At 38.1% G+C, this 18,352-nt stretch overlaps 3 protein-coding genes across 4 annotated transcripts in view; 2 read left to right on the top strand and 1 right to left on the bottom strand.

Moving 5' to 3' along the window:
* The window catches only part of LOC111273794 (uncharacterized), a 7,593-nt gene extending 3,917 nt beyond the window's left edge, over positions 1–3,676 (top strand). Inside the window, exons 3-6 of the mRNA XM_022855746.2 lie at positions 281–457; positions 758–937; positions 1,260–1,521; positions 1,767–3,676. Of these exons, the coding sequence (XP_022711481.2) occupies positions 281–457; positions 758–937; positions 1,260–1,521; positions 1,767–1,814 (667 nt within the window). The 3' untranslated portion in view covers positions 1,815–3,676. The remainder of the gene's footprint in view (positions 1–280; positions 458–757; positions 938–1,259; positions 1,522–1,766) is intronic.
* A 2,238-nt stretch (positions 3,677–5,914) lies between these two features.
* thoc5 (THO complex subunit 5) lies at positions 5,915–13,801 on the top strand. Of its 2 annotated transcripts, none has more exons than XM_022855745.2 (11): positions 5,915–5,997; positions 7,572–7,757; positions 8,060–8,247; positions 8,432–8,712; positions 9,016–9,173; positions 9,700–9,935; positions 10,514–10,666; positions 10,892–11,222; positions 11,812–11,905; positions 12,046–12,313; positions 13,627–13,801. In XM_022855745.2, exons 2-11 carry the CDS (start codon positions 7,698–7,700, stop codon positions 13,688–13,690), a joined length of 1,833 nt encoding a protein of 610 aa, XP_022711480.1. In that variant the 5' UTR covers positions 5,915–5,997; positions 7,572–7,697; the 3' UTR covers positions 13,691–13,801. The 2 variants fall into 2 exon arrangements, with proteins under 2 accessions (XP_022711480.1, XP_022711479.1); XM_022855744.2 differs by having other exon boundaries at positions 5,986–6,220.
* Positions 13,802–13,942: 141 nt separating this feature from the next.
* LOC111273797 (uncharacterized) lies at positions 13,943–18,117 on the bottom strand. The gene is made up of 6 exons (XM_022855751.2): positions 17,939–18,117; positions 16,354–16,448; positions 15,683–15,863; positions 15,135–15,253; positions 14,537–14,768; positions 13,943–14,422 (listed from the first exon to the last, which is right to left on the bottom strand). Exons 1-6 carry the CDS (start codon positions 18,115–18,117, stop codon positions 14,209–14,211), a joined length of 1,020 nt encoding a protein of 339 aa, XP_022711486.1. The 3' UTR covers positions 13,943–14,208.
* Between the last annotated feature and the right edge of the window lie 235 nt (positions 18,118–18,352).

Below are 18,352 nucleotides of genomic sequence, written 5' to 3'. Positions count from 1 at the left end.
TATATCAATGTGCATCTTTTTTAAACGATAAATCTCGCTCATTCCGTGACCATCTACCTGTGCAAATTTCGATTCTATGCCGATTGAGCTATTCACTTGAACCCTAATTAAAACCATTAGATCCAGTTCAGAGCAGCATTATTTGATATTAGAAAATCGCTTGTACTGTTATCACTTTACGCGAACGTTGGCCAATCGTAATTTATTTTAATTCGACGAAATCGGCCTTAAGACTATCCCGCCTCACCATTTCTGATTAGATATTATTCTTATACTGCAGGAGGGCTCAAAGTAACGATAACCGGTCGAACTCTGGCAGTGTACGGGTATCTCGCTTATCATCATATTCAGTTCCTCGCAGCAGCTGCGCCAGTAAGGCTGCCAAAACGGCCACCGTTCAGCCTCATCGCACTACAGCACTTTATCGCCGCGATAAGGACAAGGCCGAGATTGAGAGGTTTGTACCTGGGAGTCGAACCTACCATCACAGCAGTTTCCCTCACAGTGAAAAGTGTCCAGCAAAAGTATTACGGATGAATTCGAATGTTTTCTACATTTCCATTTTGTTCATATTATACCAGTGTTCGAGCCATTGGAACTCAATATACTGTAGTAAGAAAAGCACAACGTTCTATGTGCATAACTACGCTATTTAGGACACAATACGATATCGAATACATCGTTCAATTACATTTCTGTTTGTCTTACTTCTTGCTGGTGGGATTCCTGCATTGTGGTAATCTGTTCAATGATGAAGACTGAAGGCGCGTCGCGAATTTTTACATAAAAATGCTACAAAGATTCAGGCAGCATGGCGGGGTTTTATCACGCGCAAGAGACAGGAGAAAGAAATTCAACAGCTGAGAATGCGTCGGATCGAGGAGCATTTGATGCACTTTGTGCGCCGGATGGAAACACTTGAAAACACCGTCCGAAGGTAAGAAACAGCTCGTTATCATAAAGGTTAATCGCTAGGATTTATAGGTACGGATTTCATGGCGGGCGTTATTTAATTGGCACGTTATTTAATTTAATTTACAGATGTATCATGTGAGAACTTGATTTGGCCCAGAATTCGATTTGTAGCATAATATCTAAGATGTAATGCACAATACTCCACCGAAATCAAACAACGTAGCGGATATTTTTATGCCTGTTCTTAAAATAGGCATATCGCCATTCTCGGCTCATTTTAATAGCAAAACCTGAATTCACTCCAACAAGTCTCCATGATCCGTTCGTGCTTGCGGTTTTTCTAGGCAAGAATCCGATCTCGCCGAAGAGAAAAAAGCGCGTCTAACCAATCAGGAGATGTTCAGTCGTATGCTGAACTCTATGGATAATATTGAGCGTCACTTGACAGCCATATGCGTCGGCGATGGAGAAGAGACCCTTCTCGAACTCCCCGGAGTACAGCAAGTTGCACCAACTGTTACGGGCGGCAAAATGGTGGCCACGAAAACCCCTGATCAGGAAGTCGAAACTACGCAGGAAGAGACTATTGAAAGTCTCAGTACTCGCGTAAGTACGCTTCACAGCATGGCAATACTCAAAGCGGTTGTATATAGGTTTTAAATACTTATGTACTTCCTTAATGATCGAATTTAATAGCAAATGTAATTCCATTTTGCTCAAATGCAATTTAGATTGTTTACTGTTGAAACGAAATATAAGCCTACACAGTTCAGGTGATTCCTTAGTACTTTTCGACTTATGGTAACACAGATGAAACACGCAGAGTTTAACTTATAGTGTTTTCATTGCAGTTAAGCCGACTGGAATCCATGATAATGAACTTAAGCGCCAAGTTCTAAACCCCTCACAATGATTTTCAACGACAGATTCACGCACACGCACGTTTTATGCATAGGAACAGCATCCGCCGTGCTTACATACCCTATAGCCCGAAAACGTTTGGCAAAGGTGGATTTCGATAGAAATATTGGGTCCGATCAGATGTGTTTTATCGAAAACCGGTAAAAAAGCGTACGATAGATTGGAACTATCTAAAGATATCACAATAAAATAATACTTGTAGATCAATCAGTAGAATGTGCTAAAAAATAACCAGGTCCATCGATCTTCTGTCGTTTGTTCTTCCGAACGAAACGGATAATTATTATTATTGTCTGTAATGGCGACTACGAAGAGAAATTATAACGTCAGTAAGGTAAAATGCATCAAACCATCTAATCATCGAAATAATTTGAATATGATCGTTTAATTGTGAAAAGGCAGAGTCTTCGAGTGCTCTGCGTTATATCATATAATACATGCTGTATGTTGTCCTCGATGGATCTTTAAGAGAAAAGTTGAAATGTTGTCTTGTCCATATGATGAACATTCTGTATTATTGTCTTCAAATCTTCCATTAGCAGTCCCGCCTGCTTTTGACGATAATTATGTAGAACGCATTGCTACCATCAAAAGAAAACTGTTCTTAAAGTAATATCTTCGACGGATTCAAGCTGTTACTCTAATGGCTAAAACATTGGGATGGCCGTAAGGTACTAAAATTCTTTGATGAAAAGCGTTTATCACGGTGCCACCTCAAATGAAATATAATACATATATATAACAAATTTACACTATAAAACAACGGGAAGGAAGAGTGCACAGCGGATATCTGTATATAAGCGGGCAGCATCATATGGTATGATGGCTTCGAAACCTATTATAGGAATATGATGGACCAGGTAAGCGCAGTAAACAATTACGTGACAGCATGTGAGACGAACGTGTATATAAAGTCAAACAACTAGCTGGCCGCAGAAGACGAAGAAACGCATAGAATGAAGTAGTTTAGAGTACTTCATTTTAATTATGTGTGAGGAGTTTTGAATCGTTGACATACCTTTTGTTTTTTTTCTTTTATATGGGTGGGAAACCAAAACGAAAGATGCTTCTATGGCCTAGACTAAATATCTACAGAAAGAGTTTCGTATTCCGCAGTAGGTGCGAATGCGCTATATGAAGGTGGTCGAAGTGCCCCACGTACCTATAAGCAAACGATCAGAAAAAAAAGGTTGAAGTAATGATTGCTGCCGTTGTATTATTTATATTACCTTACACAAATATGTAGCCTATATATAGTATTGTAAGGTTAAACGAAAGCGTCATATATAACAGGTATAGCAACTATAGTGTGTTCGAGATATATTGGGGCAGAACTTATGTTGTTTGTTCAAGAGGTGCATCCAAATTGAAAGAAGTCTTTAAATAATATTAGGGTTGATCGGGGTGTCTTTCATTGGAGCATATATTCAATTGCCAATCGCTTCCACCATGACTTCAATCCGGGACCTAGATAGAAAGTGACACAGCCTGGCAACAACGTAGACTGACAACGTAGGAATGAGCCGAGTATATAAGTTAATTAACTTGGCAAGGATTTGTTCTGCAGGAAAACAATAGGCTGTGGCTGATTTTTGCATATACTATACCCTATAACTTTCACTATAATTAATTGGTTGTTTTATAAAGAAGTCATTTTTTTTTGTATAAAGAGTAGCGAATGACAATACGCCTGCTACGAGTCCAGCTTTTAAAATGTGTCCCAGTTTATCCTAAACACCCTGTACATAATATTTACATAGACATATATACATATGCAAAATAGTATAAACGTGCACTATTTGGGCTCAACTCAATAAACTCTGCAGCACGCAAAGTGTAATGGCACCACTGTAATGATCACCATAGAATAGTTCAGAGAAAGATATATTCGTATATTTGAGCGTGGCATTCATCTGGCATTGCTTACGGTCACTACCCTAATACCAATGAAAAGACAATTTGTCTGAATAGAGATTGTCTCAGCCGAAAAGACCACAGACTGATACAAACCGCACTTTGGGCGTATATGCAAATGCAGTTGAAAAATAACATGTACGCCTAGACACAAAGGCAAAGAACAACTGTCTGCTGGACAATAATACATAAAGCAGGTAGAAAAAAATTAGATCTTATTGCATCAGTTATGAACTATAGGAAATCCCGTTAGCGAAAAACAAAAGGAAGTGATGTTTTTCGCAGCTGCACTTTACTTTTGTAGTTTGTCAACGGTAGTCGAAATTACTAACTCACTAATTTCATTTCTATTCTGGACCACCTAAAATATAAAACTTAATGACAAAAAATTTATCTTGTGTACTTGATTTTTTTAGTAAATTTTCTCTGCCCATAACAGGTTAACGGATTTAATAGATTAGTTAAAACGGAACGAAATAGAAAAAAAGAAGACACTTCGGAGTTCATTGGCTAAACAAATGGTTAGGATCCAAAAGAACAGAGGCGCTTTGAGTAAATTTATTCATAACTTAACTACGCAAAACTTGTATACCCTATTTTTGTCATGCCATCATGATAGTATTGAACAGCGATTTCTCATTAACGGGTTACATCCAATAAAAATAAACTCGCAGTTTAAAATTTGCAAGGGCAAAATGATCATAATCGACGCTGAGCTATCTCACTGATCCGGCATTGGACAGCAAATGTGAGACACGACAGAAGCTTGCGATTGGTTGATCATTGATGGTGGATGCAAGGGCTATGAAATGGGTTGTAGGGTAGAAGCTATATTTTGCTTGAAGTATAAGGTTGGTACGCTGTTAAGCGTGTGCTGATGACACGGATACTATTCCGTTCCTACGTACTGGATAGGAGATGGGCCGTAGGGGAATGAATACGGGCAAGTGCAACACAGACAAACAAGCAGTACAAGATTGAGGAACTCTTGTATTATGCTTTTCCAGTGTTTATCGCGTGTTCTTATACGTGTGATTGAAAGGAATCAGTCGTTAATATCAACAAGCTGTATATTGCAGCTTGCGATTATCAAACGACTTTATTGTCCATCCACGAAGTTGCACTCTATATATTTTTCCGCCCAGCGCTTGCCTTAAAGACTACGTGTGCGACGCCGAATTCAATAGCTTGCTTTTGTCGGAAGCAGGCCGAACAATTTTTTGTGCTAAAAATAGCTAGTGTGCAAAGTAATATACACAGTATCTTCTCCATCGATACTGAAAAGAAGCATTAGATACGCATAATAGTGAACTAAGTACTTAAACAAACTTCACAGGTAGTAGGAAGGGGTACAGTTGTTAGGACACAAAGCAAGAAATTTGCGTGTAAGACACTGAATGCTACAAGTAATATTTGTGTGAGACGATGGCAGTCATTGTACACGCAGATTTAACCTTTTTGTTTGTAGAGCCCTTTTTAGTAGGTAGTTCCCGATGATGGCCTTAGTACTGTTCTATCAAATAGGTGTGATATAATTTCGTTACCAAAAATTAATGCAGTATATACTTGTCTAAACTAAATAATAAATACGCAATAGTTTGTTCCGATGGAACATCTTGTTTTTCTTTAAAATGCTCTCAAATTTTATTCATCGTGGCCTCCTATAACACAATAGCAGGTTTTATAATACCATTGACTATTTTCCATCGAAATTATGTTGCTGTCGTTAGAATATCTGAGAGACAAACAGCCCTTAGGCTGTAAGCCGCATTTATTAGCTTTACACTCGGTTATAACTGAACTGCTTATCCCAGTGCGGAATAGTTCCATTCGTTTTGTACACTATATCTTACTGACAGATACACAGTAATATAACCCTAGCGTAAATTACGATTTGCAGTGAAGTGTTTTACAACTAGGAGCCCACCCATTGGTGCCAACGTAAAGTTAGCAGCCAGTATCCTATTGCGCTTTTTTATTTACATTAATTTAAAATATCGAAATAATAAAAATATCACGCTATTTGAAGTGCTTTGTATAATGTTTTACACGGACGAATAAAGTGCTTATACTTGTTGTTCAATCGAGAGGACGTTAATTTCCTGCCATTTAATTTCCACATTCAATCTCGACACAGCTGTTCGTAGAGGTCGATTCTGGGATTCGTTACGATGTAAACAAAAACAGACTGACGTAGGCGAGCGAAGCGGTTACGATGAGTGTGTGTCGGTGCAACTCAGCAACGGTGTAAGAACAACATAGAAAAGCAAACACCGCTAATGTTCTAACTGAGTAATTGTGCAAATAAATGTGTAATGATGTGTGTCAGCCCCTTATTCTGTATTGAATAGGTTCTTTATTTAATTTCTTATTGTACCTGAAGAAACAAGTCACAGTTTTTGCACTGAACCCGATAAAGATGCCAGCAATACGCAAGGCACAACGGCTTGTAAAGCCAGTCGTTAGCGAGGCAAGTAGGGTTTTTCTATTACGCGATGATGCCTTCTGATTGCGTACTGATAAGAAATAGATATAAAGAAAATTTGGTCCTTAATATCTACTAGAGTGCTAGCCGTGAGCTTTGGACCACATTTGTTTTACTACTAAACACCTTTTATTTTACTTGTGTCGAAATATAGTATAAATACAAACAACTTTCAAGCGACGCAAATTGAGTACGTCTGTTCCAGTTTTATGCAAGTAAATTGTTCAAGTACAATTTTTATGCAAAGACAGATTTACTAATGTATCAGCGTGGACGAAAACATTGGCCTAAACCGTATCTTCTGATGGGTCAGCTTCTATTGAACAAAGCGGGCTTAGACTTTTAGTGGCATAGACAGATAATAAATTCGAACTATGATTTAATTAGCCTGGCCCCAACCTATAAGCTGCAGTCCAATTTGAGTACCAAGCATTATTCGATGGTGTTCTCTGAATTATCTTCACCTGGATATCTTCAATTATCCGTTCATTGAAACCACGATGACTTTATTATTTTGTTTTATTTAACGGTATTATGGTATCATCTTACGGACTGTATTACATGTCCGCTGTGCATTCTCTTTATAATAGAAAATTTGGATGTATAAATGAGATCGAATTACTTTTGCTCAAAAACGTTTGGCTTTATGATCCATATACAGTCTAATAAATGCACTTTAAAGGATGATTTTTATAGTTAGCTCTCTGCAAGATCTGAGAGTTACGACTGAAAGCCCAACTTCGATCAGATATGAGGTTTTACATGTATGCTATCAAATGGTTGCAGAAAATTGGTTTGTTTAAAAAATTATCCTCAGGTGTGACATAGTTATATCTAAATTGCATTCTAAGATAGGTTCTAGTATAAGCTATGAGCACTCCGATCTGGTAATATATGCAACTTTATAACATTAGGGAAAACGTACTCTTTTGTGAAATGAGAGTAACGGCATTAGAAGTGGCCCAGACATAAAACTAAATAACGTATTTTCATGAGAAGTGTCCGCAAATTTCACATGGAGCTCAGTGATGTGATTTGTGCAGTAGTAATAACATAAAATTGTTGTTAATATGATAATCATATAAGCTACTAGAAAATTATAGACTTATTTACAATTACCCTTACACCTCCAAAGGTTGCTTTGAGTTGTTATCAAACTGAAATTACCTTCAATTTTCACATAGAACATTTTGTTGAGTACTCCTTAGAAGCATGCTAGCATGTTCATGTCGGGCATATCAGATCTGAAAGATCCAGTTTATAAATAAATTAGCGCATGTGATGATGTTAATAATAAATTAATTATTCGTTGTTTTATTTTATGCTTATCGGCCAGGCTGGTCCAACTCAAACCCGGCCTTCGATCGATTATTGGGAAGTGGAGTCGAAGGAAGTAGAACACGTTCAGGCTTCTGAAAATCTAGTGAGATTTTCCGATTTGTGCAAAGACTTGAAAAAAAAAATGCGCCTCATCGATGAAAACAAAAAGAAAGGCAACGCTGCAGAGGCCGACTGGCTTAAAGTAAGGAAGTATGAGACGTTCATATAAGACTAGATTCACAATCTGGATAAATTGTAGAAAACGCCAAACCAACAAATTGTAGACAATGAGTATTTAGGCGCTTTTCTAAAATAAATGGCTCAAGTATTACTCCGCCTGAGTCATTATCTACTCTACGGTGGTCATAAAATATATCCGCAATTATAAACACAGTCGTTGAAATATTATATCGTACCGGCATTGGATGATCAACTCATCCATTGATTTTGAAAATCAAGTCTTATAAAAGTTCCATTTCACTTCGTTGCTTGTCTTCAATTTAGGCTCAATGTCTCGCGACGATGGTCGCCTTGCGTAAATTAAACCGATTAGATAAACACCGATTAAAAGCTACCCGAGATGCTGTTCGAGAAAACCGATCGCGCGTGGACAACCTTCATCTTCAGCTGCAGAATTTAGTATATGAGGTTGGCTACCTTCGGTCGGAGGTGGAAAAGTGTCACGAATTCAAGTATGTTTTCTCGTAGTTGGGTATATGTGCACTCTTTTCGGATTGGCATTGTTGGCCGTCGTTGCATGTATATCCTATCACGCAAACCTGTGTTTACTAAATACATCGTACGATTTATGAACTAGAGAACTTACACATTTCAACAATATCGTTGTTTTCGCTCGTGCTTCCTGTGTTATTTCAGGTCGATGCACGAGCAGATTGAGTTGGTTCCCCTTGAAGAATTCCTTGAATCGGCACCCGACGAACTACGTTCGGGCGGCGTTTCCGAGCATGAAATAACTATGGCCCGGTTGCGACACGAGCTGGCGCTCCGTAGAGCACTCGCGACACGGCTCGAGACCAGCGTTTCGCGAAAAAAATGTTTAATTGATGATATCGAAGCAAAAGAAAAGATCTTGCTAGGTGTTCAGCCAACGCTGGACAACATTCTCGAGGCTGCTCAGCCGCTCTATTCTCATCTTGGTTAGTTCGTTTCTTTCACTCAAAGCTGAGCAGCCAAACTAAGAATGGTTAACTTCATTCTTACCTTCTTTCAAGTGATATCTTGCGTTGACCTGTGAAATCTAGTTTGCCAATCCACACGCGTTGCTGAGCTACGCTGGAATAATACCTATTGTATATTTCGGTTTTATCAATCCTCACTTGGCGCGACTATAAAAATAAACGTTTGCTGAAACGACTTCGATATAGAATAAGATCAGAATCACTTACAATGGCTTAACTAATTTGTGCTGTATTGATTTCTGTTGGTTAACTACCTCTCAGGCATGACGTTACAGAGAAATCAGCCCGAACACACAAATGCAGCGTTTCTCTGCCGTCCTTTATACATTGTCTACGTCGAAGCTGCTGCTTTTCAAGAGGTGTACCCGAATCTCGTTGCCTCTGTCGCTATTGACGGAGAACCTGACGACGCCAAAAAGGTGAACAAACAAGAATGTTAGGCTTATCGAGACAACACGAGATTCTTCACTTTGCCTCACTATTGTTGTGACTCTTCACCTTAAAATTTGCACTTGGCGTTTCAGCTTTCACATTGAATGTATCCGGTGTCAATCTGTATTTACATCTGTAAGAATAGCGTATTTATAGAAAGATTTAATCCGGATATAATACTGGTTAATGATAATGTGGTTGGTAAATTATAATTATATTATCAACCAGTACACCCTTATCCAAAACACGAAACAGAACTCGATTATGCCTTAAAAAAAAGATCGTCAATGCTTTATTTTATTGAGGTCGTTTTCGTGAATCATTGTTGACTCATGGTCTTCTATTGTATTCATATCGTTCCTAAGTAGATTTAGGCTGTGAAATTGGCTGACGTTAGGCAAAAATTTTGCTCGACTGCGGGAAAACTTTATACTGTGATACTACCAAGTATTTGTAGTTATTGGTTTTGTATTTTGTGTACCGTGCGTTTATTTCTATTCATAATACATACAGATTCTGGCGAAGATGCAAGCCTCAGGAGGAGCGGAAGACGATTCCGACTCAGAGGCAGAAGAGCTAGTTGCACAGGTTCAAGTTGCTAAAAAGAGGAAACGAAAGTCGCGAACCGCTTCCAGAGGTGGCAAGGCGAACGTAGAGGAACAAAATCAATTAAAAGCCTTCCTTCGACCTTTCCCGCTTTCAGTCACAATTACTTTAAAAACTCCAGATGAGGGACAATTTCCGGTCAGGTTAGTGAGCGTTATATTTATAGAATTTTTAGTCAATTGCGAAAGGTTTGGCTAACATGATATATACAGACAGTTATCAGATTTTAATGGATCGGTTTTGGGCTGTGATAAATTACACTGGTTTATTCAATATGTACAATATCAACATCATATTAGGGACAGTTATTCTCGTCAAAAACTCGTGCTAAAAAAGCGACCATCATTCGTATGTAATATTTTGTATGCGTTATAAGCTCTGCATTTTAAGTTCATAGATGCTAACTTCCGTGCTGTGATGCAGTGTATGTCATGTTGTACCATACGGTATTCTCAACTGTTGTAACCAGCGAAAATATGGTGTTTTGATCTCATTCTACTACAGTAACTGAAATAATGATCTTCACCAAAAAAAAATCTGGAACTTGCAACACGCTATTACACAGTTCACTATATCACTATAAAGATCGATCTTTGAAACTGTTTTGGAAAAAGAAGATCGATAAGCTTACTCTTACAATCAGGTTTACGGCATTTTCTGTCGTTCTCCAAATCAGCGGTTCCTTGTGGCTATTGTCTAAATATGCTTATTTGGTTTGCAGGTTTTCCTACGTGACATCCCTAAGGGTGGTGTGTTGTAAACTGGAGGTGGAGCACATTGCTGAGGTTGACTCACTATTGGATGGCTTGTATCCAGGGGACAGCGGGCTCACTTCGCCAAATCCAACGACACATTACCTACTCGCAAAAAACGGGTAGGAATTGGCACATGCATTTTTTACCTCTGTTAGGTTTACTTGTTCCATATGTATGCAATTAAATAATAAAAAGCTGCTTAAGACACAAACTGAACCAAATTATAGCTGTCCATATATATAACAATGAGCAATATTACATATAACAGCGTTTCACCTCTATAACGTAATTGACATGTGCTTGCGATACCGTTTGTCGTTTCGGTCTTTCACTCTTTTATTTAGTGTTGACAACCTCGAACGAGCTCTATCTGTGTGCAATCTTGGAAAGCCGTACCAATGGACACAGTGGCTAGCTGGTTTAGATTACTTGTCTTCATCAGCGTCATCTTCCTCACTTCCTACATCGCAGCAGCCATGCGCCGACTTGAGTCGGCGGCACTTTGAACGAACGTTTCGACTTATCGTAGATCGGTTGTCAACTCGGGTAGCCCTCAGCCAGCAACTGGCGCAACTGGCCGAAGGGCAAATCGTCGTTGATGGAGCAAACAGATTTCCACAGAAAGTGTCAAGCGTACTCCAGAGATTCGTGAAAATCACAGCAGAAGAGGCAATAGTACGTTATTTCGGATTGAATCAATCCTGTATATGCTTTTGTCCCAAGGAGTTTATTTTGTTTTTTACCATCAAAGTATTGAGTTTTCGTTATCGATGCCCCTTTGTGCGGTGTTGATGAATCCATAAAAGAATCATTGCCAATCGAGTTCTGATCTTCTCGGTTTTAAATGAAAGGCTATCAAATATGTATTGCATTTTTTGCTAATCTGGCCCGTTTTAGGAACTCGATTGACTTCAATACCTGCACGTTTATGTGATACATAAAAGAACTACCGAATTATGTGATCATCTTTTTTTTAATTATACTTTTTTACGATATCTAATTTTTAACAAAGTTTCTGTTTCGCTAAATTACTAAAGTTAACACATTCAAGTAGTCTTTTCCGCGGAATGATTACCAAACTGTGAACAACATAATTAACGAATTTGTGTGCTTCCTCAAGTCCACTAAGTAACGCTTCCTTTTGTCGATATTATCTGACCGTATTCCTTTAAACAAAGAGTTTTTTTACGGCGGAACCGGACTTGCATCATGTGTTCTTGCTAGAGCAAATACACCGCCATTTAATTAAGTGAACTTGTTTCAGATGCGTATTGGCTTTGGCACAGGCACGGAGAATGTTAAAGAGATGATGTCAAAGGAATCATTGTTCTTCGACGTTACCATAACGAAAGATGAGAGTAAGTTAATGCAGCTTTATATAAAGCACAGGCATATTTTAACTGTGAATAATTTTAACATTGTTGTGCAACACACGATGACTTCAATTACAGCAAAATAAGAGCGGTTCTCGCGTTACTTTGTTTCATCAATATTTTAGAATGCCTTGAAGCTCTGGTAGCCGTTCCTCAGTCGTATCCACAGGAAGCTCCATTTTGGTTTTTCTCATTCGGAGGTACCACCTCATTACTGAATGCCGGTTTGCGCGATTTGGAACGGACAGTTAACTGTTTCCGCGTTTCGATGGGATTGGGGATAGCTTCAGATCGAGAAAACTCTCAGCTTCTTAGCTTACAAGCCATGCAGGCTCTGGTCGCATTTGAAGTGATGCTTGACGTGGATCAGCTTCGGGTTGCACGAAGAACCTGGTATGTAAATGCTGAGCTTGTTTGCTTTCGTTTATCTACCCAATAAGAAATGTAAAATTCACTCCAATCACAATCATGCCGATAAGATTTGTTTATTTACTATATTATCATATTTTGTTTAATTCTACTAATATCATTTTGACTTTTATTTGAGCTGACGAGGCCAAACATATAGCAGATATCCGATATCTGACGCTGGTTTATAAGAAAAAATGCCAGTTTTTCTCTTTGTGTATAGTTCCCTTTCGTAACAGCTAAAAAACTCTTAATATTAATATTTTCGCAATGGGTGAGAATCCCTGTGGCCCAGTGAGGACCGGGTTTGAATGTGGTACGAGTAGTGTGTAGTACCCGTGTTAATCAAATGTAATTGCGAGCTGAGCTAAAACGAAGAACTAAGTTCATTTGAAAAAAATCGCTGATAGGACTCGAGACCCGACGGTTATAAATCTGGAAATTTTCCCACCTCGCAACATATTTAAATCAAACGTGTTGTAGATTCGCATGAAAAAATATTAACATAGTAATATTGATCATTGCTCGACTCCACAATGTTAAATTACATTTAACATTGTGGAGTCGAGTGGAGAGCATCGCGCAAATTGTTTTGACATCTTGTCTCGGTAATGGAATAATAAGGATGGTAATTCTGAGAAAAATTATAAGCTTCAAACGCATACAGGATAAACTGGGTTTCAAACGGCCTTTGCTCGGCTAGATCTGTCCACATAGAACTGGCTCTACTAGTAATAACTGGACCAGTCGGTTCGGGCCTTCGTTCTACCGTGTAATGCTGTAGTCTTGTTCCATAGCACATTAAAAGCAGTTAACCAGTCAATATATTCAAGCAAAATATTTGATATATATTGATGCCAAAAATTCGTAAAGGCTCATCACTTAAACAAAACCATTCATATCGACAATCGTCTTGGTAGCCTTGATTTAAGCATAACGTACTTGCTTCTAGAAATAAAATTCGTCTAACCAGTACAAATATATTTGTATATACGCTGTGTATAAAACTTAGCATCGGCGTCTATGAAAACTTGCAGAAATAACCTTAGCATTCTTAGCTTGATGTAATGCTGGATGCCACTAGTTCAGCTCAGATTTAAAAACTTTACTTGCAGCGGACTAAAGCCTAACCAATTGTATTTCTTTGTTTTTTATGCAGTGTGGTTTCACAAAGCGCTTATTAAAGTAGAGGACGCAAAACTGAAGGTTATGACTATATGGAGACATTTATTCAACATTGTTTTTGGCTAGAAATTGGGTATTGATTGTCAAAGATAAGTGTTTGTTTTTCGTTTCAGTGGCAAGGATCGCGCCAAGCCGTTCAACTATGAACCGTCAGTGGGAATATTCACACCGAATTGAAATGTTCATCAGAACAACTATATATTTATATATATATATTATGAATTTAATCGCTATTATGACATCATTACCCAGTATATGAAAATATACATATTGTTCTTCTTCTGTACAGTCTGTGTGTCCTGTTTAAATTTGATAATAATTAATTCCTGTATTTACATGCTATTCACATACATTAAATTCACTCTTAGTCTCACAAAGTCCAAAGGACTTAACAGAACGAGAAATAGTGATTTTTCAAAACAGCCTAAAGCTTTATCCAACAACTGACCGAAATTCTTCCTTTATTTCAACGAGAGAAGATGTTGAATAATTTATTTGGTTACGAACGTCAATATATACACGATTACAATAATTCCATATAGTTCGCGTTTGCGAATCACATCTTGTCAGGAGCGGTGAGCAGTAAGCTTCACAATGAAAGAGTAATCCTATTACCCCACAATTAGAAGATTAACAACAGTTCGTGACCGTGCAAGTAAAACTTTGTGCGCTTCGTGTTAGTTACGCTCATCTTCCTATAATTGTGTATAACTTGTTGTTTGTTGTAAATTTGAGCTGTCCTGTTGGGATTCTCGTTTTTTTTCGACTGGTCTAGACGATTCCTTGGGGAGCAAGCACGCCGAACAACAATTAGTTTTCTCACATGCGCCTTTACTGCATGTACAAATATTTGTCAGGCGAGCGCTTTCTTCCACGATACCTGTCGAATGTTTCGACTTCACATGCGACCTAAAACATGGGATATGCAGATCAGCTTCTTTTCTAACAATTTGCAATTCTGCGTCTACTCAATGTTAATGATAGTACATTTTGCGCAGATTGCAAACATGTCTGCTACCATACCTGAATGAATAAGATGTCGCAAATTTTTTGAGACAGAAATTGCACTGATGTGGTTTTTCGCCGGTGTGAGTCCGTCTGTGAGACTTGAGGTGATGACTAGCTCCAAAACTACGGCCGCAGCCTTCACAAAGAAATGGTCGTTCTCCTGTGTGGACTCGGCTGTGCTTCTTTAAGTCCGAGAACGTCGTGAACACTTTTATACAATCCGAGGCAGAGCAATTGAAGGTCTCACCTGCCGAGGAAGGTGAAAAAGGTACGGTCATGCTCGTCGCGTAACATCGTATATAAAAATAAACCCGTAGTGCATTTGCTGCAGTATTACGTTTTAGGCGTGTCTTCTGTTCCACGGAAGTGTACGCTTACTATTCTTACTTGGCCTATTCGCAGCTAGGTGTTTTAACTTTATGTAATGCATACAAACAAAATGGCACGGTTGTAAAACAACTTCCTTTCATCAATTGTCATTATAATGACTTTAATGTTTTATAGTCAAGTAATTCTTTTAGTTTTGTACACGGGCAAATCTAGAGTTCGCGAAGATATGGCTACGCGTGAAGAAATTATTTGATTAACTGATTAAGGGTGTAGGTTTACATACCCGTATGCAAACGTTCGTGCGCACGGAGCCTGTATCTCGTAGAAAACGTCCTCAGGCAGCCATCTACATTACACTCATATGGGCGCTCGTGTGTATGAATACGAAAATGAATTTTGAGGCTTTAAGGCAGATCAATATCAAATAGGACAAGGTCAGCATTGACGTTTCTATTTTCGTTTAGCCCTCCGCAGACAATACAAAATAATATAATAATGACACTTATGCTCTTTGTTTCCGCGACAGAGTATGAACGGAATTAATTGAGATTTGAAACTTTTTGTAGCAGTAGATATGACTGGAAATTATGATACCATTATGTCAGGATATAACCTAATAGTGTTAGACGACTTTACGTACTTGTCAAAAGCCAACATTATCAAATAAGTCGATGGCTCAGATTTTGGACTAAACGATTCAATTTGTAGAATAGGTGCTTTGAATTAGTATTGCGGAATTTTACGTTTTTAAATGAAATAAAACGACTTGCCATGAGACTATGTTTATTACTTATCGTTCTAAGCTCATTATTAAGAACCGCTAATTATTACCTATAGGAAGTGAGGAAGGATTTTCCACATCCATCCTGGCGGCATACAAAGGTCAGCTCACCACTGTGTTTCTTCTTATGTGTTTTGAGGTTTCCTTGGGTTGAGTATGTTCGGTTACAACCGGCCACATCGCATGTAAATCTCGTAATCTGTTTTTCATTAGTTGATTCGTTGAGCGTTTCTACAGTATCATATGAAACCATCCAATACCATAAGTGACAAAAGCACTTTTTTATTCTTAGCACGTGGAAAATGGAAGACTGTAGTAAAATTATGGCATATTTGCGTGAACATAAGTGATACATGCTAAGTGAACTCAAGTGTTTAATATGTCGATCAATTTATTAATTTTTTTTTAATTGTTCTGTTGACATTTCTCGCTACAACAAGCCATTCCAAAGAATTCATTGTCGAAGCTTGCCGAAGTAAAGATAAGCCAGTCGAATCAAAATTGTTCTCACAATGTCTAATTATTCAGCTGAACGTTAAGAAATGTTACTAAATTATGAGCATCATAATAACATATGGGCGCCTTGGAGGCATTAAAGCTCTTAAAACAAAAACAAATTTTTCTCAAGAGAAAAAGAAGCCAAAAAGTGATTTGGCCAACGGTTGTTATTGTGTTATTAACTAATGATAATAACAGTGACTACTGAATCGATTGAACTAACCGATTGTAAGCGTAGCATGGGTAGCATTTTCTGGGATATGATTCCCTTGCACCTGCAGTGTCAGATGGTCGTCCCCCCGCACGCTGTGTTCGATGCTAGAAACCAAACACGTCCAGAAAATAGAATTGTCCTTCTCTCAATTTGTAGCGCTTACATACCTAAAACGTATGTAGTGAACCTTAGCTAAATTGTAAATAGCACAACTAACTCTGCACACGAAAAAAAAATCTATATGTATGCTTATTGTTCGCGAAGGCATCTGCACAATTTAGTTGATGCAAACTTGTTTCTATAAATGTCACTAAGTGCACACTAAGCAATTAAAAATCGTTTGGTTATGATAGCGGAGCGATACCGGGTTTAGGAGAAATTGGCGGTCCCCACTTATAAATGTTTAGACGATGTGTACAGATCATTCATTTCATTGTGATTTTGCGTTCGATGCTTGTAAAAGTGGGATTTATCCTATTTTGCTCTTATGCTTATCGTAAAGGCGTCGCATGCCTGCGAAGGTTACCAGTAATATTAAATAAGACACAAGCATTGCGCTTCGAGGTTGAGTCAGCAGCGCGCATATATCTAGCGGTCTGCTGCTACTATTTGTATCGTTGATGTGGATCCTTGATGTAATTTACGAAATTTCACATGCCAATTCATTCTATTTAATCAAGTCATGCTACATGCCTATGTATATGAAAGTGTGCGATTTAGTGCTAATATCATCGGGCCAAGAAAAGGCAGATATACAAAAACTGAAAAAAAATTGTTATTGTTACCGCTTCAATTATATCTTGTGTAAAAGACTGATGGAGTGCCAACTTCAAGGCATATTCCATCTACACATTGCTCGTTCGAATTCGGTCTACGAATGGCTTCATAGGATAGTTTCACGTAAAGAAGCAGTTCTATTACAAAAACGCTTATTATATTATTATAATGCCTGAGCTATATTCCTAGCTAGCTAATATATCCCTAATGCGGTTAAAAGTATTATAACAACCTATTTGTTTACTTTTGAAAACACAAATGTTTTGCTTCAGCTGTACTTAAAACGCGTACCCTTATCGGATCCTAATATGATTACCTTGATTTTTGTGTGTACCAAAAGCATTCGCATATAGTTCAGTTATACTACCGAAGTGTTGCTGGTGCGATTCAGTCACTTAAGTACAAGAAACAAACATTTTAATAGTGGACAACGGAACTCGTTTTTATATTTCCAGCGAAAACGAGTTATCCTATGATTACCAATAGCCTTACGTTTAGAGCGCAAATGATAATAATCTATATATATATATTTCTTTATGATATGACTTTTTGTATCATATTTTGACAAGGTCAGAATGTAGTCCACTTTGGAAGAATTCTAGTTTCTATAATAAATATAATAATAATAATAAAACTATTTGCCATTGCCATTTGTTGTTTCATGACGCAAATAGCACTCGCGCTTGCTTAACATGTATATACTTCGCTTAAATTTTAATGTCTACATGTTTTCTTCCCAAAAGTAACGACAACAACATTTGACGATGTGAACCACAGATTAGTGTTTTGACAAGCAAATCTTTGTGGCTGCTCTTACCTGACCTCTCTTCTGCCCTCTTCTGTTAATAGAATCCCATCGAGTCGTTCATGATCCTGGTGGCAGTTTTCGTCGTGAAGAAAGACATCCTGCAATGTGATGTTGGCTGCATGGCCTCTGAACAGACTGCAGCCTGTGTAGTTTCCACCCATTGTAACGGCCGTGGTATTATCAGTCATTGAATCTGATGTAACGCTGTCAATCTTTAACCAAGATAGCGATTACAGTCCATATAAATTACTGCAGATTAACTAAAAATACACAATGCAAGGCCGTGGATCCCGTTCGGATAGCAGTAGACGTAATGCCATAATGTGCAAGCAATCGAAAATGTCCCATCTACTCTAGTCTAGCACAGGAAGAAAACATCCCGTATAAGAACAATCTTTGTCATTTCAATGTGTTAATAATAGT

Source organism: Varroa jacobsoni, unplaced genomic scaffold (genome assembly GCF_002532875.2).
Source record: "Varroa jacobsoni isolate VJ856 unplaced genomic scaffold, vjacob_1.0 scaffold_227, whole genome shotgun sequence".
In the NCBI taxonomy this organism is placed as follows: Eukaryota; Metazoa; Arthropoda; class Arachnida; order Mesostigmata; family Varroidae; genus Varroa; species Varroa jacobsoni.
This window is presented reverse-complemented; position numbering and strand designations above follow the sequence as displayed.

Coding starts and splice junctions, on each gene's coding strand:
- thoc5 (XM_022855744.2), top strand. CDS start 6,170: ATGCCAGCAATACGCAAGGCACAACGGCTTGTAAAGCCAGTCGTTAGC. Junction 8,248..8,431: donor GAAAAGTGTCACGAATTCAA/GTATGTTTTCTC, acceptor GTGTTATTTCAG/GTCGATGCACGAGCAGATTG. Junction 9,174..9,699: donor AACCTGACGACGCCAAAAAG/GTGAACAAACAA, acceptor TAATACATACAG/ATTCTGGCGAAGATGCAAGC.
- LOC111273797 (XM_022855751.2), bottom strand. CDS start 18,117: ATGACTGATAATACCACGGCCGTTACAATGGGTGGAAACTACACAGGC. Junction 15,864..16,353: donor CCATGCTACGCTTACAATCG/GTTAGTTCAATC, acceptor ATGATACTGTAG/AAACGCTCAACGAATCAACT. Junction 14,769..15,134: donor GCACGAACGTTTGCATACGG/GTATGTAAACCT, acceptor CTTCCTCGGCAG/GTGAGACCTTCAATTGCTCT.